This window comes from Mytilus galloprovincialis, chromosome 3, assembly GCF_965363235.1.
Source record: "Mytilus galloprovincialis chromosome 3, xbMytGall1.hap1.1, whole genome shotgun sequence".
In the NCBI taxonomy this organism is placed as follows: domain Eukaryota; kingdom Metazoa; phylum Mollusca; class Bivalvia; order Mytilida; family Mytilidae; genus Mytilus; species Mytilus galloprovincialis.
In genome coordinates, this window is record NC_134840.1 from 36977941 (window position 1) to 37004106 (window position 26166).

The window sequence follows — 26166 nt, forward strand, 5'->3', positions numbered from 1 at the left end:
CAAATGGATATCACCAAAAACAGACTAAACTGTAAAAGTTATATTCATAAAGACAAAAAGAATACACAACACGGTATTAAGACCTCAGTACCCAGAATCTATACTTCAAGACCATCCTGTATTATTTGTGGAAGTTGATACGGAAAATTATCAACAAGGTCTTAGTACCTTCTGATGAACTTTTTTTAGAAAAAGGACGAGACGTATTTTGGCATACCATGTTTCATCAACCTTCTGTCAGACTTTGGTAACGTTTACAACGTCTTAGTTGGAGCTGAAAGCTCTCGAATAACGAATAAGTAGGGACATTTATATCCCATATGCAGGTGAAATTGGTATATTGCTACTATAAAGGTGGCGGAAATTTATAAATTCAAGATGAAAATCGTCTCATTTGTCAAAGATCCTGGTACTGAGATGACCGTGTTTGTCAAATTCGAGATATAACTCTAATAGTGAAGCGGAGGAAGCCGTGTCAATTTGTTGAAAAAGTCTACCTCCAAATTCTACACATATGTTGTTAATATGGACTTCAGTATACTGATTTTTATTCTTTTGTGTAAAAATCAACCTTTTTGTTTACTTTTAACAAATTATGCCGTATGGTATCCCAAAAGCGAATGCTACCATTTTTATGTTGAAAAGCATTGTAGATTATTTCTTTTTGACTATTTTTCAATTTCACATGTGGAATGGTGGATTACAGGGTTGAAAAATCTAAAGTTTTGATAAAACTAATGTCAGAAAAAGATCGAAATTAAAAGTTATCAAGAAGTTCTTTACAGTTTTTAAGAATCCACATATGGTTAATACTACGCGAGTAAACAGTTTCACTGTATTTCTGAAAACTCTTTTTCACTGTGAACACAATTGTTGTCAATGTCATGCACAATTCTTCAATCGAACATGCAGATGATCCGGTAATGTACCGTTGTTTGTACGGGATTTTGTGAAGCTAAGGTATCAAATAAAACAAGGTTACTCCGATTTGTTGTCTAATGCAATGTTCTTTGAAGCCATGAAGGACTTATGATTCGCCAAAATCTCATCCTTGTCAAATGATATGTGTTTGATTTTTTTCTGATGATTTTATTCACGACTGTTATAGACGATTTAGAGATAACATATTGTTTGGGCACTCGTCTCTGCTGAAGACATTATGTTGAACTCATTGAATAATTTTTGCTTTCTGGTGTTGTTTTGTTGCTGTTTTATTGGCCCACAACCAACTTTTTATTTTATCAAAGTTGTTAAAGTCACCTTACTTATCACCTTTTCCCCTCCTCTGTAAAACTATGGACATTATGTTTCAAACTGCTGTAAACAAACAGATTAAAACGTTTTAAGTTGAATCAGCAGACCACCATATTGTATGTCAAAATAGTTAAACAGTCAAAAAAAAGTTAATGTTTTCTTGGTATGGATAACTGGCGAAAAAATTAAACGTAGTAAAACACCAAATCATGTTAACATTCATGTTTAATTGTAGTTTTTCTAATTAGATTTCAAGAAAAAAAAAACACGTCGTTGTTTATGACTTATTAGTATAACTGCTTACACTAATTCATACAGAAATTCCACTAAAAATTAAGATCTTTTTTGGAACGTTTTTTTAATACGTTAATCGTGCATACTCTTTCAAAATACTAAAATCAGCCGGAGAGAGAATGAAAGGTCCGAAGTGACAGACTAGAGAATGTATTGCGTTCGAATCAGATCATCCCTACGAGAAATATGCAATTTTAATTCTTATAATATACTACATCAGCTAGTTTCCTTGTGTAAAATTAAATGTTGACACATTGTTAATTATATAATCATGTCATGAGCAACTTGGATTGTTTCCCCTTGCAATAAAAGTAAATTAAACACAGGCGAATGTTCATGAATTGACTCCCATTAAGATTTATGGTTTTCGCCCTTACATCAAATAACATTAAACAAACAAACCACGTGCACATCTTCTTATATCTATCTAAATACTGTAAATTCAGAATTCATTGCGTGCATTTATTAATGCGATTTTGTCATTTTATACTAAAATGCGATTTGAATTTTTGCGATTTGGAAAAAAACCTGTTTAATTCATAAGAAAAATTTCAAAATGCGAGTTTGAATTATTGCGATTATAACTTTGTCGCGTTTTTGCATAATAAAAACACCGCAATATTTTCTGAATTTAAAAAAAAAACCATAAAAAAACAAACATTAATTTTGTCTCGAAACGAAAGTCAATATTTCAGGTCAAACTTTACAACCTGGAATTAGCTTAACGTAAAATTTTATATCCAAGAAGTTATTACTTCGTTTGAATGGAAGCGATACTGTTTATTTCATCAGTCTTTATCTTAATAAGTTTTATAACAAAATGTAATCCACGAACTACGACTGTACGAATGATGTAATAAATATATGAATCCGATTGCTCCTCTGGCTATGACTTAATTTTCTATGTCCTCATTTATGGGTATTGGATGGTTATGTTCAATACCTTTGGAAAAGATTTGGTTATTTCACAAGACTCACACGCATGTTGCTGTTCTTCGTAAAGGACATGGTGCACCTTCGCATGGATTTCTTAAACAATTAGTCAGAGCCACAGGGCAGGCTGTAGTTGTCTGGGAAGCAGGAAAGGATGAACCTAAAAATATAAGTTTCACTTAAAGTAAGTATGAAAAACACTAACAAACTAAATTTACAGAAGAAAAACAAGAAAGGCAGAAATATTATTTGACGTGTTACAGTATTATATTTTTCATTACGCTTACCCATAGTGATGCAACTAAAGACAGTCAACAGCAATAACTTTAACATCTTCTTTAAATCTACGCACTAACTATTTTGAAATTACTAATAAGTCGTTGAATGTCTTATCTGTGATAAGAAGTATGGCGTTATCTCATTCGCATGTCTGAAAGTACATTATTACACCTAAATCAATTCATAGCATGATATATTACAAATAACCTTTCAACATATAACATATTCTGTTTTATGCACACAAGAAAGAACGCAGTTATGAACACTTACTATCCTTCATCTTGTCCTTCCTTACATTTTGACATTGCACATGTTCATGTTCACTATTTTTGGCATCTCTTCACTAAATGCATTGGATCTGTGCGGATAGTGTTAGTGTTCATTCGTTTGATGTGTTTGAACTGATGATTTTCCAATTTGATGAGGATTTGTCCGTCTTGAATTTTCCTTGGAGTTCGGTATTTTTGGTTAATATCTTACTTTTTTGTATATAAATATTAGTTGTAATAAGCTCTGGTCTGCGAGTACTAGAAACTGGTGTTTTGTGTCTTTAGCCTGTTTGTGTTTACTATGGACCTGATGGGTCTAGTCCTTTTCGGCTGATTTTTTATAATTTGTACTGATGTCATGCTGTAAGTAGGGAAGGTGTTGGCGTCCGAAAAAAGGTTTAACCTTGTACGTTTTATCAAAAATCAATAATCTGTTTGATATTCAGCTTCCATTCCATGTGCACAATACATCGGAATGCTGCATTATAGATTATTATTATTGATTATAGCATGGCTAATATATAATTGCCTGATTGTGATATCAAGTAACTTGTTCAATACTTACACATGGCTCGGGTATCTGAGATAATTAAGGCTTAGTCATTAACCCCATTAGTGGTGCTTTTTTCTCATAATTTAATATATTTTTGTCATATTGGGCAATATGTTTTGGTGACATAACTTTGGTAGCCTCTATTAAGTTATTCACCTCCTTTTTTTTTACTCTGGACGAATTATGGTTAAAAGTATGGTTGAGGTACCGGTCTTTTGTTGAAGATCGTATATGACGTCCTTCCTTTTTGGGGATAATTATTTGCTGATTGGTTTTGTTCTTTTGTGTATCTGTCTGTTGATTTTGTATTTTGGGTGCTGCTTCCAGTGTTCACCATAGCAATTCCCTTTATTCACATTTTTTCTATAGGAAATAAGGTTTAATAGGTTAATTTGCCGGTAACAAAAATTGAGCATTCAATAACCAATAAATTTAAAAGAATTTATAATTGGCAAAACTGTAAAAAAACGTCATTGTTTATATTCCATAATAGCTTGCATGAATGGTGTCACTATTGAAGCAGATATCACTACACATATACATTTAAAACACATCGACTTATCTTTGAGTCGTGTTGCTTTTTATTTCAATTGTCGCTGTTACTTTTGTTATGGTGGAATACGTGTCATTTGTTTAATTTTCACACAATACTAAATTCATTAATCATCAGTATTTGAAAATTGCATGCGTATCCCTAGAGTATATGAACGAATACAAAACACTAATCTGCAAATACAAACGACTAAAAAAGAACTAGTTTACCTCTATATCAACTGATTTATTTGTTATGGATCTATGCGAATAACCTTCATGAAAACTAATTTCGTATGCCATTTTTACATTCTTTGCTGGTAACCTCAGTACATATATGAAAACTACATTACTTTTACTTTGTTACTTATCTTTCCTTGAAGCCGATATGTAAACTTATTGCTTCCTACTGTGTTAAAATATTTGTGTATCCTTTATGAAAAACTAATTTCTTTGAGCTTTTTACTGGTTTTGTTTGGTAACATAAGTACATGAACATTATATTCGTTTCTACAAACAATGGGTCGATGCCATTGCTGTAAGACGTTTTGTCCCCGAGAGTATCACCAGCTCAGTAGCCGCACTTATATACTGACATGGACTGCGAGGTATAGAATACCTTAGTGTATTTGGAACAGCTTTGCGGAATTTTCTATTATTTATGCGTTATAATTTTGTATTTGGTGCGGCTTTCCACCTACTTTAGTTCGAGTGACAATCTCGAGTCTTATGTAGACAAAGCGCACGTCTGGTGCACTCATTAATATACGTCTGGTATATTTGATGATCTGTTACAGATCTTTGCTGGTAGCTTATAAGATAAACAACTCCTCCATACGTTTTTACAGATTTTTGCTGGTAGACTTAATGAATAGTAATTTCATCTTACATTTTGCCATGTCTTTGTTCATAACTTAGTTAACAATAATTTCTTCGTACGTTTTTACAGGTCTATTTGTTTAACCTAAGCATATGCAATTCTTCATTCTCCTTACTTTGTGACAGGTCTTTGCTGGTCAACTATGTGAAAAGTAATGTCTACATGCTACAGGTATTGCGGATAGATCTTCCCTGTTAGCCTTTATGAGAATCATTTTCTTCTTACCTTTTTTCTGATCTTTGCTATTAGCCTACGTTTTTCTGATCTTTGCTATTAGCCTACGTTAAGATAAACACTGCATAATTCGTTCTTATTATTTCACAGTTCCTTGCTTGTGACATTTATGATACCTAGGGCTAAATATTTTTGTAAAATAACGTCTAAGAGCGCACAATCTAGATTGAAACCATTACTTCATGGCAAGCAAAAGTATCACAATTGGTAAAAATTATTCCAATCAAATAAAAAGTTAAATCACAAAAATACTGAACTTAGGGAAAATCAATTCGGAAGGTCCATAATCACATGGCAAAATCAAAATAAAGTTCTTTCAATCAAAAGAAGATCAAAAACAGGTTAAGTAGAGGATATAATTCTCGTATTATACAGGAAAATGTAAAAATCACAAAAGTACTAGTTTATTTCTTGCCTAAATCACTGTTTAACAAGATCAAAGAAGTTGAAAAAAAAACAAATACACCGTTTGTCAAGATTTATTCTCATCAGGTATGTAAATTATTTTAGAAACAATCTTGATGATTGACGAAATTATTGTAATAAAAGATGACGTCGATAATTTTGAAAAACATTGTGTGAATAATTTTTTTTCAGTCCTTTGACTATTGTTTAGTCCAATCACTGAAATAAAGAACGGGTACAACAAGAGAATGACGTCACAACAATGTTTTAACAAAAAGTTTTGAACTTAATAAAACATTCACGAAATAATTTTCGGGAAAATTGAGTTAAAACAATACACTTACACAAGTAATTATTGATTAGTACGAAATACTAGGAAATCCGTATCTACGCCCCTCTTAACATCATTACATGTATACATTAATATTATTGATTTTTCACTGAAATGTGAATTTTTCATTTCTTTCCTGTTTTTCCGATACACAATTTATACATTATCTACATTGTAATATTCTTAATCACAATACTGTACATAAATATCGACAAATGTTACGATAAAAAGTGAGACATCTGCGCCATGAAGTATGAATTGCTGGGTAAACTTAGTTTAAAATGTGTATTAGTTGGAGATAGTGAATGTGGTAAAACTGTTCTTGCCTCCAGAATAACATCTAAGGAGTTCAGAGCGGAATATGTACCTACTATGTTCGACAATTTTGCTGGTAAAGTAATAGTATATATATATATATATGTAAATGTAAGCGTGAAAATCGCAGAATAGACCCGGGAGAAAAGATATTAAGATGAAGGGTTTTTTTCAAAGTTTCAACCCTTCTCCCATCAAGGATTCATTTTTGGTTCCATAGACGTCTATCCCACATGGTCGGGTTAAGTTAAGTAAAGAGCCTATGAAATATATCTGTATCTTTATATACTGCTCAAATGTCTACATTGTAGGTTTATATATATATTAATAAAAATTCAATACTTATCCTTTATTCAAAATAAGTACCAAAAGAACCTTTTCAACTATATATTTCCTTAGTTTTCCGGTATACTACTGTTGCCTTTATTTTCCAACCCGTTTCTTTCACTACTAGATCCATTCATTCATTAAGCTGATTTCATATAAGATTATCCCAATAAACATGAGGAAGTTATACGAGGTAAAGGAAATAAAGAGAAATAGATCTATCGAAGCAAAACAACAGAATGAAAAAAAACATATTGACGTAAGATTTAGGTGTCAAACAATGGTATACGTTCAAGATCATAATGGCTTTTGTTAAATCATATATCAAAAAGTCTATTTTGTTATACCTTTATTTCGATATTTGCAAAACAGGTATTTTTTTTTATTAATGTACATTTATATGTATATTGTCTAATTTGTAGGCCGGATTGCTGTAACTAAATACATCTTATGCACACACAGGTCTATAAGTTGATTATTCAAGATGTAAAATGAGTATCCATACAGCACATAAATTTAATAATTTTTTATTCGTTAGATAATTTAATTTTTCTCCACTTTTTCAGCAACAATATTTGTTGATAATGTACCATATCACCTCAGCTTATTTGATACTTCCGGTCGGGTAAGTTTTCCTCTTTCCGGATTATGATGAATTATAATGTATTTTACAAGTTCAACTTTCCATAAAAGGTTTGTGTATTATGAATTGACGTCAGCTTTGTGTTAGGTTGATTCTCATGGGAACATATTTTTTTTAATTTCATAAGTGCTTAAAATATGAGTTTGTTAGCTTTTGTTTTTATTTCCGTATACTTTAAACTCAACTGCAGTTTTTCTCTTCCTTCAAAAAAATGTTGCTTGTATTGGACAATTGAAAATGTATTCGAATTTCTGCTTCAGAACTTTAGAATATTAGTAAATTGACACACAAATGTGATCAAACCTAGTGACGAGAAATTGGGCGCCATTCTCTCTGATGGCTACGAATGAGGGACTTTAGAAGTAAAAAAATCCCTCCGATTTTATTGACCCCTAACAGTTTCTGTACATAACCAGTGATATAGAATCGTTTTCACAACAGTGTGGTCGAGACCATTACTTGGCGCGCTCAGGACTCATCAGTTGATTTGCTCAGATTATGTGCTTGTTAGGCTGTAAAAAAACTCATCCTAGATACCAGGATTGAAATTTATTACTTGCGCCAGACGTGCGTTTCGTCTACAAATCGCTCAAATCAAAAATGTTAAAAGGCCAAATAAATACGAAGTTGAAGAGCATTGAGAACAAAAAATTCCTAAAGGTTTTGCCAAATACATCCACTCATCCCGTTGTACTTATTATTGGCATTTAAAGGGGCTCTAGCTGTCAAATTCATGGTCACCGATATGACTCAAATTCTCATATTTGATTTATAACAATGTAAAACATTTATCCACACTATCAAAAGTCTAAAATAAAGTTTACAGAGCATGGGGTAGATAAAATATAGGTTAGTTTCGTGTGTATTTTAGTCCAGACGCCATCTAATTAACTATCGATTTGACCTCAGATGACCATATAAGCGATGTAAACATAAATAAAGATATGAATAGATTGAACCAACATGTGCAATTGGATTTGTATAGGTCTGTTTGATTTTATTTTATAGATTAAAAATAGATGTTTCTCATTGATTTTAACCGTATAAGAACGATTTTATGTGCATAGAATTAGTAATCAAATGCTTTACCGTAGTTTCACTTTCATTGTTGACATTATTTTTCTTTAAATAACCAGTACACGTACAATGCATGCGTTGTCAATCTCTAGCTAGGGGTTAAATTGAAGTTCACATAAATACGGATTTAAAGAGGTCGACTCATTCACTTGCAAGTGAAAACCTATATTATCAATGTTTCTTAGCGTAATTTGACAAAATTGAACCTTTTTGGCTGCAAAAAGCGAATTGTTATTTCACTATTTCACTTTCATTATTGATTGAACAAAAAAAATTAAACTTTAGATTTTTTATATATCTCGTAGCTAGTGCCCCTTTAAACTTTTTTGTCGACAAAAGGTTCTCAACGACTTAATCAAATAATTTTGAAAACATGAATAAATCCTTGCGTTTGATTAATATTGAATATTCTTTACTAGTGTGTGTGTGTGTTATGTTTAAATAAACATTTTTTTTTATAACTTTAAAAGTTACAATATATGTGTTGGACGTCAAAGCGCTTCAACAATAGCTATTGTCTAATTGTTCAATACTTCTCATTATGTATCTGTTTTTGTTTGTGCTTGTTTGGGTTTTTTTTGTTTGGGGAGGTGGTTGACATTTAAACATATAGACAAAGTGTTTAAAGTCTCTGTTAATGAAAGTTTATTTGTAACTCTTATCTGTTTAGAATTTATGTAATAGTGTAAGTACTAGATGTCTTGTCTAAATTTACCTTGCTTGGATTTCGTCTCGTTAAAAATAAAATTTCCATTGATTTGTACCAACAATTGAAAAAAATATGTGAAGTCTTTAAGCCTACATAGTATAACCCAAAACCAATTTGTTTTCTAGGATGACATAAGTTCCAGTAAACTCAGAGTTTTGTCATATTCTAAATGTGATTTGTTTCTGGTATGTTTTTCTGTACAAAATGAACAAAGTTTAAAACATATTGAAGAAAGATGGATCCCTGAAATACGCATGCATCAACCAACCACACCATTTATCTTAGTCGGAACACAGATTGATAAAAGATTTGAAACGCCAGATATACAGGTAAATAAATGTCTAATTAGCTTGTATAAAATGAAATACTAAACTATAATCTATATTTAAAAAACAAGAAACAACGGGTTAATCGTTTTAATGATACCAAACCTTCACCCTTATTTAAAAATGTATATATTCATCACAGATAAACAGAAGCCCTTCTTATTATTATCTTCCTTATGCATTAGTTTTTGTGTTGGGCGTGGAAATCAAGTCACGTTGGTAAAATCATTTTCAGTTATTTAGCGACATTTTAGTCCTACCTGCATATCGGATATATGTCCATAAGGAGATACGATATTCCAGAGCTCGCGTTTACCTTCATTATAGCCTTAATACATGGTTGCTGTTTATATGGAAGCTATTGCGTAAAGAGTTTCTTAAGCTGGATTAATCTATCCGATTTTATTGATGTATTACATTATATATGAATTGCTTGAACGATGTGGACTATGCTACAGTAGTGTTGGATAATCCCTATTTCTACTCCTCGTTTATGAAATCCAGACTTGAACTTGAAATGGACAACCTAACAGATGCGTCTAGTGTAACAGGAACTGCAAATTCGACCAGAGCACCAGATTTAACCCTTTGTTATTTAAAAGGGTGTTTGGTGCTGTATAAGTGCTTTTTTTTATTTTTAAATGTACTTTGTTGATACTGATAACGAAACAGTCTTATCTTTTGTCATAAAAATCCTTGTTTAGATTTCCTACTTTTTTTAAATTCTGGAATTCAATAGTTTAGAGAATTTGTGACGTCGAAACTGTAGTAATTTCTTTGAACTAGATAAGAGACATTAACCAAAGCAATGTTGTGATACCAAATGATCGGTTATATAACATCAAAGATTTATCAGGATTAAACGGTGGGTGTCAGTAGTGGAGCAGAAGCTGGAGATCTTTTCGCACTTACTGTGAGGAGTTTGAGTGTTTTAAAAATCTTTGTTAATCAGGGGTGTTGTTTAATTGACTGCTGTTAAGTTTATTTTTTCTTCCCTCGGACATGGCAATATCTGGGTTTTTTTTTCTTTCTAGTTCTTGACATGTATTGTCTAATTAGTATATGCCCCCTCTTTGATAAATTATTCTAGGCAAGAATAATTGATTTAAGTCACTGAAAACTCGCACAAAATTTGAATTGCCTAAACATATGCAGTGTACCATAAGATCATATTAGCAATGATTTAATGACAAAGTTATGTATTTATACTTCAGGTGAAATCAAATATAAAAGTCTCTCCTACGCTAGCTACTGAAATGGCTATTAGAACAAATGCTGAAAGTTATATAGAAGTGTCTGCTTTGTCAGAAGATGGTGTTGACGAACTTGTGAAAGAAATAGTTGTGACTGTAAACAAGTCTCCTGTAGACAAAAAGCAGAGGAGCACATGTAAATGTTGTAAATTACTTTGATACACAATACATTTTAGCCTTTCCAATTTATGCAGACTCTTTGTTTTTGAAAATGCAGTCACACTTACAGAAAGGATATTTGTGATGAAAAAAAAATAAAGATACAAGCAGTCAAATATAATCATTGTATGTATCCTTAAAGCTACGTTTTGGTCTATGAATTTTCGAAATGCATAATAATGATGTAAGATCTTAGGAAATGTGATATTAGTTATATAAATAATTTGTCAAAATCTTTGAAAAGTTTTATAATTATTTGTAAATAATTCAGTTTGTGCGATTGTTTTTTTATTTATTTTGTATAGAAAATCAATGTATTTAATGTTTTATAATCTACATTTCAATATGCATTTGTTTTATAAATAAATGTAATTCGAAGAAATTAAAACATTAATTCATTTTTTTATTTGATCAAAGGTTTCTTAACTATTATAACCTTTGATCTTATCAAACATATGTGACATATAACGATGGATGTAAATAACTTAATTTCATGTAATAATGCACTCTTACGTACACCGTGCAGTTTGAGAAAAACAATTGTTACTAACTGAGATACAAATGTCTTATATTTCCAGCCTTTCCGTATCTTTAGATTTTGCAGTTTTAACTCAATGGGGTTGTTTCAATTTAGTGAAAATTGTTTGGTATATACATGGAAGTATTATATTGACAGGAACTACAACGATTTATTAGCACTTATTTATAACCCGGGGAGCTCTGTAGAAAAGATATGGAAACTGACTAATTAGTATGTTATCGTTAATAGCCCTTTGTGACCATGTGCGATGCCGCCGTCCTAAACTGACCAGACATACTTCTTATCATCACGTGGTTTTTATTGCGAAAGGTTATCTCTAATACCTGTCGGAAAACCCCTTTGTTTATTTCAATCTCGTCTGTGGTCTTTCAGAATTATTCAATTTTTCAAAACAAATCGACTGATGTACAAAACAAAAAAATCGGACGAGAACTTTGAATACTACAACGTTTTGAAATGGTGAGTGACAATATTTCATTAGTTTGTGGGGTAAGTTTAAATCGTAATTAAGGTGTGTTCCGGTTACCGCCGGTTAAAAATAAATATATTTGATAAAAATAAATACTGTGAAGTTTTGAGTAATCTATATAGTTAAGGTACTGGATAATCCTGGAAAGTAGAAATTTCCAGTTTAAAATACGAAAATTAATCGAACAAGTACCAACATCAACAAAATACAGCAGAAGAAAACAGAGATCTCACTTCGTTGTGTAGCTATTTATATAATGTTGGTTAATATCTTTTTAATTGTGAATATAAAAACTTCATGTCTACCCGCAATTGAAAGACCTTTCCGATCATATAAAGCCATGGTCAGTATTTTATCATTTGAACATGTATGACTATGCCAATACTAGCCAAGATTTAAAAAAAGTCTTATGACCCGAAGTTGTTTTCTCACAAGGACAAATCTTAAAGTTATCAACTTCTACTGCCTTATTTAACATGGTGTTATACCAACCCTGGATTTGGAGTAAGTCTTATAATTGCTCTATAATCAAATTGTCTTTTTTAAAATCTTGATTAAATCGGCTCAATTTTCAATATGTACAGTCCCGAATATGAATGAAATACATGCCACTGGACGTAAGACAAATAACTTTCAATCACAACTTATGATGTGCTTTTTCTACCCTTCAACCCTTTAAAACAAATCCAATATAGTCTTTTTTGTCAACAGATATGGTAAATAATGGACCCAGACTATAACTGTCGTTTATGTGGAACTACAGAAAAGAGAACTGCTCACCACCTACCATACGAAAAATCAAAATATGCTAGAGACATAAAACTCTCACTAAACAAATTATGGTCAATTTATAAAACTATTCACAGCATATCCAATCCAAGGGTCCATCGCTGCCAATTTGCAATCCAACACATTGTATGTGATAAAATTTTATTTTGCACTCTTTGCTTTTACATTCGATAAGATGTGACGAATCATCCGATTTACACGAACAATATATCTCACTTTCAAAATGTGAGGAAAAAAAAATCATCGGGTATATTATTTGTCTCAAATTCATCCATTGTCAAAGTGTTTCTTTGGAATTAATGATTGTATGTCTCGTTCACATTCATCTATACACGTGTGTATATATATATAAACTGTTTCCTTAGGATTTATGACAACATCCGCTTTCTTCGTGTATTGCCGTACCCCGGAAACAACCGACACATGACTTTATCGCAATGTGCCACACGCTGGTGTATTAATATAGTGCCATGTTTCAAGTTAATTAACATGTCATTAAATGGTACGCGGCATCGCAGATGAACCGTTTGAAGTCGGGTCGTAGTAGTTCCTGTCAATATAATACTTCCATGGTATATATGACAAATAGTACCAGACTTATAATTTAATACGCCAGACGCGCGTTTCGTCTACATAAGACTCATCAGTGACGCTCAGATCAAAATAGTAGTAAAGCAAAAGAAGTACAAAGTTGAAGAGCATTGAGGATTCAAAATTCCAAAAAGTTATGCCGAATACGGCGAAGGTAATCTATGCCTGGAATATAAAAAAAAATCCTTAGTTTTTCGAAAAAAATAATTATTAAAAATTATTAAAATGACCATTTAACTGATATTCATGTCAAAACCGAAGTGCTGACTACTGGCCTGGTTATACCCTTGGGGACGAAACGCCCACCAGCAGTGGCATCGACCCAGTGGTGTAAATAGTTACCAAAGGTACCAACATTGTTCCCATAAAACCATACTTTTTAGTGATTTCCCTATATGTTAGTCTGTAATGTGAATAATATCAATGAATAATATCACTGACTAATAAGTTATATTAAGCACTAATTAGGACCATCAATCAGCCGAATTAGCGAACTTACATAAATGGCAGAATTTTATGATATCAAATAATGATATGTAAATGAAAGACATTTTTTATAATACAAGGTGATAAGCTTTCGAATGTTATATTGGTTTCAAAGCGCATCTACCAGATAAGACTTGTTAGTATCAAAGTCACGCTCGTGCGGTACTTACCACCAACTTTAAAAACTTTGAGAATTTCTTGTGTCAATGTACTTCTACTTCGGCCTTATTTGGCCTTTTCACGTTTTTATTCTATCGTCACTGATCAGTTTTGGTACACGAAAAGCGCGTTCGGTGTTCACTTTTTTAAGCATAGTACTATCTTTATAAGTTTTTATACGTTTTCACTTCTGGATTTTATATGATTTCCTCAGCTTTACCTTTTAACCGTATTGGTATCTAAATTGGTTTGAACATCAGTATACTTCTATATTGCCTTAAATCTTTTCCATTTTCATGGTTTAAAGAGGTTTAAAGAATTATTTACATATAGTTGTATATTTTAGAGAACGGCATGTCTGCACAGGAAAAACGTATGATATTTACATTTCTCGGATTCTCATACAAGACCACGGGGCAGAAAGGTGTTTTGGCATGTTGTTGAAGATTTCAGACAATAACCGACCCTTCACCTCTTTCGAAAGCTCAATAGTAAATAAAACATTATTCAAAAATTACACTCATCAATGTGAAAACGAGCTGTGTCAAAATATTCATAATTCCAGTTTTCTGTAATGTATTTAATAATCATCATTTTGCTTAGTTTAACACATTTTTTAACAAGTCAAGATTATGACAGTTGTTGTTCATTCGTTTGATGTGTTTTAGCGTTTGACTTTAATTCTGCCTTTTGATTAGGGACTTTTCGTTTTGAAGTTTTCCTCGGAGTTCAGTATTTTGGGGATTTAAATTATTACTACCTTAGCATGCGTAGAATTTAGAAGTATATTGAAGCACTAGCTACTGATCACTGGTGCCTTAGGGGAATAACATTTCACCCAGCAGCAGAACAAAATAGTTTCAATAAACCAAACATATGTTTACAATTTCAATAAATACGATATGTGTTTCTGAAATAGGTTTTAACTATTTCGCTCAAGACAAAAATAAATAGTTTCTTCGATATTATACGTCATTGCTTGCGTAGCCTGTAATATCAGGCATATTGTTTTATGTTCTAAGTAGGTAATATGATGTGAAGACCGTTCTAAAATTTTATTTTTTGTTGGTTATTTTGTGTTTTCGCAGCTTACAGTGTTAATCACGCCACTGTACAAAATTTGTAAATCGATGTTTGTCTGTATGTCTCTCCTGGCCTTATTATAACATTTGGAAAATTGTCCTGAAAATAAATAAAAAATCCTTTAAAGAAATAGATATGAGACAATGGTCTTAGAAGGGATAATTAAAATGTTTCTTATGAATAGATAAATAATATACAATGTACAACACAGTTCGATTTTCGATAAAAAAAAAATTCTTCAAAACAGTTTAAAATGTTTCATTTTAAGGCCTTCATGTCTATTGTTCAAGTTTAGATGTCTTATGTTGTTTTTGTCGTTGGGTTGTCGCATATCTCTTCTCATTGACGTAAAACAATATCTTCCCGAATTCATATTAGAGATCTATTTGACCGTTTAGGTTTAAACTTGCATGATTAACTGGCAATGTTTAAGTTACAACAAACCTTAACATTTGATAGGTACGGTTCAAACATTATTAATTGGAACTGCTTAAGCCCTGGTCACAACGAACCCACGACACATCTATGCAGCGACACGACTACATTTTTCGTGTCACTGCCTTGTGGCTGTCGTGAGTGTCTTTCCACAGTCGTGCCACTGTCGTGCGATAAACGCATCGTCGTGGGTACCAAAACAAACAATTTAAATAAAAACAATCTCACGACTGTCACAAGACACTCTTAATACAGTCGCACGATTGTTTTAATATTACCAATTTCGTACGATGCTCGCACAACATTGATTGTCTGTCATATGACAGTGGAACGTTCGTCGTGCGACATATTTTTGTTTTATTTAGAAAAATACAATTCTGCGTGAACGTCCATAGACTCCTTCCCGTCCCCCTGTAACAGTGACGACATTTTTATCAGCAGGGTCGTCTCCATCACGTTCCGAATCGTTATTTGTTTCAGCTTCTGGTAGGAGGTCCTCCGTCTGGTCAATATAACCCACGTTTACTGCTACCACCTTTCTTTTGTTAATTTTTCTTTTCGGGGGCATCCTGCTTTAAACTAGATGAACAATATAAATTAATACGAAAAACGTCGTTTATTTGGACAGAATGTATAATGACACTGAACAATATTGAAAGCAAATGGCAAATCGCACGCAAAAAATCGAGCCTTTATATACTAGTAATTTACTAGTAGAGACTGTTGTGCGACAGTCGTTCGACAATGGCACGACAGTGGCACGACAGTGGCACGACAGTAACACATGCATCCCATGACATGAAAACCTGAAAACAGCCCCAAACAACTCACAATTGTTCTACGACTGTCGTACGACTATCACACGACTCACTAGCGACAAACCCACGACAGTACAATTACAATTCTTTTTTTCTGTACTGTACCCATCGTGGAACCATCGTGAACATGTCGTAGCTAATGTGAACACTCGAAATATTTTTTTGACATTTTGCACGACAATGCCACGACAACTATAATTAATAGATCGTCCACGACAAAAAAATCGTACGATCTGTTGTGACCGGGCCATTAAGCTACAAAAACCCCTCATATCTGCATATAAGTAATTTTATACTAATAAAAGTTTCCTTTGTCCTATATCTTAGTCACAAATACCACTTCTTTGTATCATCCTATATCTATTGGATACAGTTTTTATTGATGCATTATATAAAATCAATTACCGTACTATACAAAATATGCGTAATACAATATCTAAGCTATCCAATTTTTCAAAAGTATTTATGTTTTAAATTGCTATTCCTTTATTGCCTAGTTACGTTTTAAACTTACATGATTAACACTATCAGCATAATGCTGTGATTCCAAACATATTGCACTAAACTGTTTGTAGATGGCGCCACCTTTACCCTTGACATTATCTAAGAAGTATGAAGTGTAACTCTGGAGACCAGGCTCTGTTGAAGAGACTTCCAACACACGACCAGATGGAGGATGCTCGACACTACAATTATAATTTTTTTTTCTGTAGTGATTATGATATTACCAATGTTATTTCACCTGATCGGGCGGAGTTTACGTTTTAATTTGCATAAGGGCAGTCTATTTGAAGATGTGATTCAGATTCAGATTCAATATTTTATTAAAGTCTCACTACTTGCAATACATAAATATACAGTACATACAGAGTATATACACACTATAAAACAGACAATACACAAATATAAATTACAAGTACCATTCTATTAAGAATTATGAGAGACTATAAAACAATTTCTATATAAAACTAGTTAAAATACATACGATTATTAAAATAATTTCATTTTAAGAATATAAAAAGGTATTTCTTCTACTTAAAATATCAAAGCAGGTTTTGGCAACCATATCATAACAATTAATGTTTTTAAATAAATAAACAAATTTATCATCATCAGACAAATCATTAAAATCTACATTATATTTCATAGCTTCGCTATATAAACAAAAGCGCAAATCTGCATATAAAGGACATGATAGTATTACATGTTTTTCGTCTTCTATTTTATCATTACACATAAAACACACTCTTTCGTCGATGTGTGTGATAAGGATGATTGCCGTTATAATTATTACTGATTTCTAATCACCTATCAGTGTCATCTAAGGAATTTACAAAACAATGACTGGACACTTTATTTGATGAGTTTATCCTAAAACACCTATCTATAGATGGACTGGTTTATTGTGAGCGAACCGGTTAAACTCCGCCCAGTCAAGTGAAATAAATCGAGTAATACTATATGATTAAATATTCAAATGCAAGTAATAATCTTGTTTAAATAACATCACCAGTTTCTTTTATCATTATAAAGCAATAAACATTTACATTTTATCAGTCTGATTATTTATTCCTTTCAAAGAGATTTTAAAGAGAGTTCCCCTCCTTCAAAAGTATAAAGATATGTACCACATGAGTAGTATCTTCTGACACCTTGAAATAACTCTCTGGAGATAAGACTACTGGATTCGGGAACTAGAAACCCCGGCGCCTTATTGAATGTAATGCATAAATTCAACTCAACCCTTTGGCGTAAACACAGCAATGATAATCGTCGTTACACGTCACCACTTTCGATGATAACAATCAAAGTGATTAAATACGGATTGTTTGATTTTTTTAACAACTAGGAATACATTTGGGTTCACACCTTAATGTTTTCATATGGAAAATTTTAAAACAATCTTTCAGGAAAAATTATTGCCACAGTATTCAATCAAATACCAAATGTTATTAATACACTGTAAAAGTTACCTTGCACTTGTTTTCATTTTCCCGCTTTCACCAACACAGTAATTTATTGTCAAACCTATGCCATCATCTATACTGCTTAGTCTGTCACCTAGACGTTCTGGTTTGCGGAAGTCGTAAAGCGTACCCTCCACTTTGGCTATTTCACCTTCAAATATATATTCAATAATTAAAATTAGTCTTTATCTATAGATTATCTATAGTACGTTGTTTTGGGGAAATAAAACACCTGTAATTTTTCTTGCCAGGTCAAAATGTGTGTGCATGTAAAGCAAAATACTGTCCTATGAAATATTGTACCACAAGACAATATTTCATAACTATGTATCCTGAAATATCGTCCTCGTCTATGGAAAAATGTCCAGAGAAGGACAAATTTGCATAGTGAAATTGTGTCTGTATATAGACAATATTTCACAGATGAATACTATGGAATTTTGTCTTGTTAAAGGGAGGTTATATTTTGTGTGAATTAAGACAATATATCATAGACAAATACTACGAAATTGTGTCCTGTGAAAGGGGAGGTTATATTTTGGTTATGTTTCGTGAGTATTGAGACAATATTTCATAGACAGATTGTCATGGAATTTTGTCTAATGAAGGGGAGGTTATCAACATATATTTTTTTTCGGCGACATGTGCCTGTGTATATATTTACAAAATAAGCGATTGTCAGTACATTACGTCTTATATGTGTACAGTATAATGCAATAAAATGAAACCTACGTTAGAGCTAAGACAATTCTTTAATCTATAATAAACCATTTGTAATGTTTCTATGCAAATTTGAAACTCACTAGTAGTAATAATATAAGTTCTCTACTATACAAAACAATTTCAGTTATAAATCTAAAAATGTGCATGCTGCATGCTTGTGTACTATTTCTTATAGTGAAATAATTCGACTAAAAAATACTTTCAAAGCCAGTATTTCATAGAGAAGTATTGTCATGAACAGAATTCCATAGTGAAATATTGTCCAGAAGGAGGTGACAAAATTTCATGGACAAGGACAATATTTCATTAAGAAATACTGTCAGTGGAAAATATTTTATATACAAATTTGTCCGACAGACAAAATTTCATTGAGGACAATATTTTATGTTACATACATCGTATAAAAGGAATTTTCGACAAATATCTCAAGAACCTTATACTAGATTGCAACCTTTAGTTCTTAAACATATGATCATCTAAAATGAGAACAATATCCTTATTGATTTTAAGGTCCTTATATCTATGTAAAGGCAAACCATAAATAACTAAAACAGACATACAGAAAGATTAATCACAAATAACTTGTCATGTGGTAGATCAAAGATATATTGTTATTATTTTAAAATAGACCAATGGAGTGAGAAAGTACAAAAAAAATGGGTTGCCGGATAATAGATATTTATTTACTAAAAAACAAAACATGACATTGCACCGAAACATAAATATACAGTTGCAATCAGTTATAACAACTCATAACATCTGCCATGAACTGTCATCAAAACTGTTCTGAAACAGTTTCTGTCAAAACCATGTTCTGCTCTAGAACGGTTTTGGACATCTAAAACCAAGAACACATTCAGACCGCAGTTTTTTTCTCTATTTAATCTTTTATATATAAATGTGATTTACGGGGAAATCTGGCTTACTTCCCCTGTTCTAAATCATAGAACAGTTATATGACAGATTTGGCTAACATTTCGAAGGAGATTACTGGTACAAACTTTATGACAGTAGAATTTTGACATCACAGATTTCAAGGTCAAAGTCATATATTATATATACACTAAAATAGTTAAGGGATTTTCAGAAAACAAAATCTGAAATATTAATATTAAATCAAAACAACCGCAGACGCAAGGATTCCCATTGATACCAGTTTGAAATAGAGATACCAAATGTATATCATTACAAGAATAGAGTGAATCACTTCCAGCTTTCTGTGACTTTTATCATGATTCGATTCAGAAATAAGTTGGTAGAGGTATTGACAGCTTCTGTATTTGTGTTGTAGTAAAATAATAGATGGATTTTTCTTTTTTATCCAGAATGCGATTATAAAGGCATCTATCCGTTTTTTGTGATTTTGCTTTTGTTTTACATTTTATGAAGTTTTCTTTTTTTTTTTTTTTTTTATTTTGCTTATGATTTTAAAATGTGATATGTAAGGCTTAAAATGCAGTGAATATTGGGAAATTTGAAATGCATGAAGACATTAGGTGGTGACTTCCGCTTGTTTTCTTACTGCTTTCATTATACGTGAAACAAAATGTTGGATCTGCTTATTTATAATGTTAATTACATAGTTATTTATACTTTATCTTGAATGCATTCAAATGCATAAAACTTGACTGGACTATTTAAAGATTTGGTATCATTTAAATCAAAACTTACCAGACGGAATAAAAGCTTTGTCTTGCACTGTATAGGAATCCGCATGTATTGTCAGTACGTGGTCGTCTATATTCGGCGAACCCTATATCCATTGTAATTTAAATTTAAATTTGATACAAACCATTAGAGTTAACGATAAAACAACGAAGTATTGAAATCTATCGTACACTATTAAAATGTTTTTCTTCTTCAAAATAACAAAAAACGCGGAAATTATTAAATACCAAGGGTGCAATATTTATTTTATTTCTTACGACTGTTATAAGCAGTTCATTTATCTACTATCTAATCCAGATTTACACATCAAAAGTAATACATAGAATTATACAATTCAAACTTAAAATTCAATGATTTAACCCATCTTTAGATTTCTTACCTGCAACATTGAACGATTTCAACTCTCTGTTAAGACACTGATTTTTATGCTTTACAATTTTTTGTATATTTTGTGTTTGATTTCCTCTACTCAGTGGAAAATACTTGATAAAGGTCTCGGGTAAATGTACGTACCCGATAAACTCTGCATCAGACAAAAGTGTCAGTTAGCTAGTGTCATGTAATATAAAGTTATTCTAGTCCTAAGTATCATGGTCACCTAAGACCTAACATAGTTAATATGAAGTTATTTTAGTCCTAAGTATCATGGTCACCTAAGACCTAACATAGTTAATATGAAGTTATTTTAGTCCTAAGTATGATGGTCACCTAAGACTTAACATAGTTGCATACATCCACATCATTTGGTCTCTGTTTGAAAGTTGTCTCATTGGCACCAATACCAAATCTTTCTACTGCCTTTTAATATTGTTAACATATTTTTTTTTCATTTCCATTATTAGGTTTCGAGTAAATATCTTTCCTTATGTAAAGTCTGGCGGCGGAGCGAAAGTGTAGTCATTATGTTCAGTAGTATGACAGAGAGAAAATTAAGTTCATTTATTATATCTAAAAAATCAAAGTATCGTGTCTGACGGACAGGGTCTCGAACGTTTGGATCATTCCTGTCCAGTTGCTGACTGGTGACCAATATGGAGTCATTCTGTTAAGTAGTGTTTCAAATACGTATACGCTGACGAATCATTTTAGACGAACGGACAGAATTTGATTGCAATATAACCCTATTTTGTATGGCAGTTGATATCTAATAGTTCGTTTCTATGTATGTTGCATTGTCGTTTGTTTTTGTTACATTTTAGTGATTCTGTTGTTTCGTTGTTTCCCTCTTATAGTTGGTGTGTTTCTCACAGTTTTAGTTTGTAACCCGGATTTGTTTTCTGTCAATCGATTTATGACTTTTGAACAGCGGCATAAGACTGTTGCCTTTATTTATACCCCTCTATAATTCGGGGGTAACAAATATGATATCAAAGCAAAAGAAATGAACATGAATCTTACCTGGCCATTTAGGTTAAAATAACAGTGATTAGTCAAGTTAATTGGCGTAGCTTTATTGGCTGTTGCAGTATAGTCTAATATCAATGAATTGTCATTAGTGAGTTCATATGTCAGCTTTACAGATACTTCCCCCGGATAATTTTCTTCTCCGTCGGGACTTGTGTAGGTCAATTCGACTTTTGAACCGTTTATAGAACCATTCCACACAACCTGTATGAAAAGATCATTTCAAATAATTTACTTTTGTGAATAAAAACCTATGATGACATTAGCATCTAGAAACTAAATACTTGATATAGGCGTATTGCGTAGTGGTATACGTGTCATTTTGTAACTTATCCGACAATTAACATTATGACTAGTCGAAATTGTCTTCAACAATGTGACATAGGTCTAGGTACTTTTAAAAGCATTGAAAAAATATGATTAAAACAACTGTAAGCACGTATTGTAAATTTGAATGAGATTTTGTTTTAGCAAGATTATAATTATAATATGTATGATTGGTTTTTTTTCTTTGTTATATCGTAGATGCATAAGTATACATCTCTAATCAATTTGGAAATGCTGCATTGTATACCTGTGACCTACCTTATTAAAGCCTTTTACTCCACCGTGTAAATGATTCGTCCCATCATTTTGAGCAAGATTATATTCTTTTCCATCAAGCGTAAACTTTGCACCAGCAATTCTATTTGTTACTCTCCCACAAACAGCACCACAATACGGATCATTTCTCTGTTCGTAATCTGATATTGTAAGTTAATCGAAGTTAAGTTATTCTAAAAGGTTGTCAATTCAACACTGTAATTAGATCTTTGTATATTGTTGTATAGGTATAAATATTGCTTGTGTTATCAGTAAATTACAAATAAACAGTTTACTTATGAAAATTCACGGCTCTACAATCTGTAATACCTGCATTTTGGCTTTGCAAAAGGTTATGGTTTTCTCTAATTGTTAATGAGATTTGACGTCTCTAGATTAAATCCATTGAATATTCTAGTCTTATCTACATGATTTTTGTAATAGTTGCTATTGGATTTGATGTTGCTGTCAGTATACTGCGAGTACTCTCAGATCTGTACTAAATGTCTTTTTTGTTGGGATATAAAGATACCCTGCCACATCCGGTGTGATTTCGTATTACTTGTTTTTTTCTGCTTTATATCAATCCGATGAGTTACGCCGTTTTCAAATGATTTTCATAGTTTGTTCATATCGTAACACCACTATACCCAGTGGCGGATCCAGCCATTTGGTTCCCAACCCAGGACAAAGGGGGGGTTCCAACTATATGTCCCCATTCAAATGCATTGATCGGCCAAAAAAAAGGGGGGTCCAACCCCCGGAACCCAACCCCCCCCCCCCCCTGGATCCGCCACTGATACCAGGGGCGGGTTGACGTCGTCCGCAAACATGTTAAAACACCGTCACATTCTGTGTGTGGCTGTCCGGCGATGTTAGAAGCTTGCAATTCAGTGGTTTTCTTTTGTTGTATTGTACATAAATTATGCCGTTAGACTAGTTGCCTTGTGTTTTAATTGTTTAACATGTGTCGTCAGAGCCTTTCGTTGTTGACGATGCGATATGGGCATTGCTAATTGTTAAAAGCTGTACAATGACCTATAATAGTTAACTTCTATGTCATTTGGTGTCTGGTGGGGAGAGTTGTCTCATTCGCATTCAACCCACATTTTTTTTTTATCAATCAAGTTCTGCAATTTGTATTGCAAGGTATATTTTTGTAATCACTGATAGAGTGTATAAATTGAGTTGCTTAAATACACATCATTTGAACTTCGTTTGATAGTCTCATAGGGAATCATACCTCATCTTCATTATTATGTTACAAAAGAGTATGATAAGACTTTGAGTCTTAGTTATCAACAAATCATAAGATGTAGAGAAAAACTCATCATAATTAACAAACTTTTCTCGAGCTGACCATTTTTACAACAATCAAACAAAACATTTTTGAGGGAATTTTAAGTAAAATTTATTCATATTTACAAAATATGAAAACATAGATTTCAAGAAAATAACGTGCATTCGTATTTCGTATCCAGAGTATAAAATATACCTCCAATTTTTCAAACTTTTGGTATGTAATGTAATTACCTTCAATATTGTCAAAGCCTAGATTTACGTCTGCTATATTACCGTCTCTATCGGGAACCAAAATGTCTTTCACTATTGCACCATAACTGATTACCCTTATTGTCATTTTATTCTGGTTGGTCATTGTAAATCTATAAAATAATGACTTATATCACTTATTCTTTTATAACATTGGGTTACATTTTGCCAAACCGATGAGTAGACACAACAAATGCAGTATTTTAAACTTGAATAACAGCATTTAGTTAACCTCATTAAACATTATATGTATTTTAGCTTAAGAAAGGACAAAAGCTTTTCAACTGCATTATGTCTCTCATTTGAAGTTATAACAATGACAATGGTTTTTCTCGTTTGAATTGTTCTTATTGTGTAATGGTGCACGTGGAACATTTAATAGCTTCCTGGCTACACAGTTCTGGGTTTTCCCATTTATGAAGGCTGCAATTCAAAGTTGTTAGATTGATAAGTTAAACATAATTTATTTATAAATCTATCTTCCGATGAATATCATATGCTTATGGTTAACGTGTAAACATGTGTACTTTAACTTGGTATTTACATTCATAATATGAAATCTGTAACCTTACTGTGGGCGTTTTTATTTGCTATTTATATTAACAGACATCATATTGATAGTTTGTTTACTTACAGTTTGATGTCTTGTCCATCATTTGTCTTCCCAAAATTTTCGCTCGAAATATTTACTTCAGTAGACATATTTGCTATTATCTATTTATTTTCATCCAAAGTACACACGTCAAGTACGGTAACCCATTACTGACAACTTCGTTTCTAAAAATAAACATTATTGACCACAACTTTGTATGGTCATTTGCGCCATCAAAAGAGATAGATTTCAAATAAGTATTTCGTTTCGTTTCTTTCGTAGTCATCTTTGGCATGGATCCCCTTTTTTCTTTTCTATGTAATTTTAAATACAATAACTATAAAGTTTACATTAAATGAAAATAAAAAATAATAATGCATTTATCTCGGATTTAAAATCATCAAATCTGTAATTTCTGAGTACATATACATGTATATACTTTTCTTTAAAAACTGTATGCTGTTGATGCATTAATTTCCGTTTAAGACAAAAATAGCTGACTTGAAAGGTACACCATCTATACTTGCCACTATACATTACATGCTGTGTAAAACCATAGATTAAAGTCATAAGAAACCTCAAATTAAAAAAAAACCATATGCATAACTAAATGGATAGTTTTCATTACACAACTTTTGTACATATACTTTTTTCTTAGGAAAATTCTTTAATTTGTCAACATTTAGAAGAAGTTTAGGAAGCAATTCGCCGACATATTTTCCGTATGCTTAGTGACCTGAGCGTAACCCTCCTCGTAAAAATCCGGTGGTCGCAATACGCATTGATCTGTCATTAAAATAAACAATTCTCTGATTGTACATGTTAAACACGTGCTCAATACCCATGCTTTTTGTTATTTGTTTACTATAAGGTGACAATCGGTAAACTTCGGCTTCAAAACACGGCAATTAATGAGCAGCCATATTTGTTAAATCATAACAGACAGAGAGAAAAAAAAATGACGATTATACGTTTTATTTGCGTAAAAAATGAGAAAATCGTGCACAGAGGAGTAAGTTTATGATATATAAATGCATTGGTAAAAGAATTGGATAAACATTTGTTTCACCACCCACTCGTTTCATATGACTTTAAGACGACGAGGACAAGCATTACTCGACCAGCGAAAGCTATATTCTTTTTATAACGCAGGTGTTCGAGTGGTCCTATGTTGTTGTTTTTTTTTTAAGAAAAGAAACAATTTTAATTATATTTTACAAATTTTATTATGAGTGTAGCAAGATTAAGTATCAATAAAAAGTAGAACATTCGTATTGTTGCATCCTCAAGCTAAATTCAATTATGTAGATTTTTTTAAAACGTTGTTAGAAAATACATCTCTCACTTTTTTATCTTTTAAATCTGAGAAAAGACCATTTGTTTTTAGAAAAACATTTTATATCAGACAATACTGTTTTAAAGTAGCAGATGGCCATACAGATATATACTATTAATTCTAAACTAATCCAGTCGATATATGTCGTAGAATTGGTATATTTAAACTTTTGTTGAATTGTTTGTTATATTGTTTTAATT

At 32.1% G+C, this 26166-nt stretch overlaps 2 protein-coding genes and 1 long non-coding RNA gene across 3 annotated transcripts; 2 read left to right on the top strand and 1 right to left on the bottom strand.

The window, feature by feature from the left end:
• Window positions 1-6056: 6056 nt before the first annotated feature.
• Window positions 6057-11160, top strand: LOC143067848 (cell division control protein 42 homolog). The gene is made up of 4 exons (XM_076241434.1): window positions 6057-6354; window positions 7172-7230; window positions 9160-9363; window positions 10575-11160. Exons 1-4 carry the CDS (start codon window positions 6210-6212, stop codon window positions 10770-10772), a joined length of 606 nt encoding a protein of 201 aa, XP_076097549.1. The 5' UTR covers window positions 6057-6209; the 3' UTR covers window positions 10773-11160.
• A 262-nt stretch (window positions 11161-11422) lies between these two features.
• On the top strand, window positions 11423-12725 carry LOC143067850 (uncharacterized). The gene is made up of 2 exons (XR_012976051.1): window positions 11423-11772; window positions 12494-12725. It is a non-coding gene; the product is annotated as an uncharacterized LOC143067850 (long non-coding RNA).
• A 1641-nt stretch (window positions 12726-14366) lies between these two features.
• Window positions 14367-24808, bottom strand: LOC143067847 (galactose mutarotase-like). The gene is made up of 8 exons (XM_076241433.1): window positions 24673-24808; window positions 24021-24151; window positions 22491-22648; window positions 21900-22109; window positions 20505-20586; window positions 18117-18261; window positions 16658-16829; window positions 14367-14989 (listed from the first exon to the last, which is right to left on the bottom strand). The coding sequence occupies exons 1-8, from the start codon at window positions 24738-24740 to the stop codon at window positions 14909-14911; spliced, it is 1047 nt and encodes a 348-aa protein (XP_076097548.1). The 5' UTR covers window positions 24741-24808; the 3' UTR covers window positions 14367-14908.
• Between the last annotated feature and the right edge of the window lie 1358 nt (window positions 24809-26166).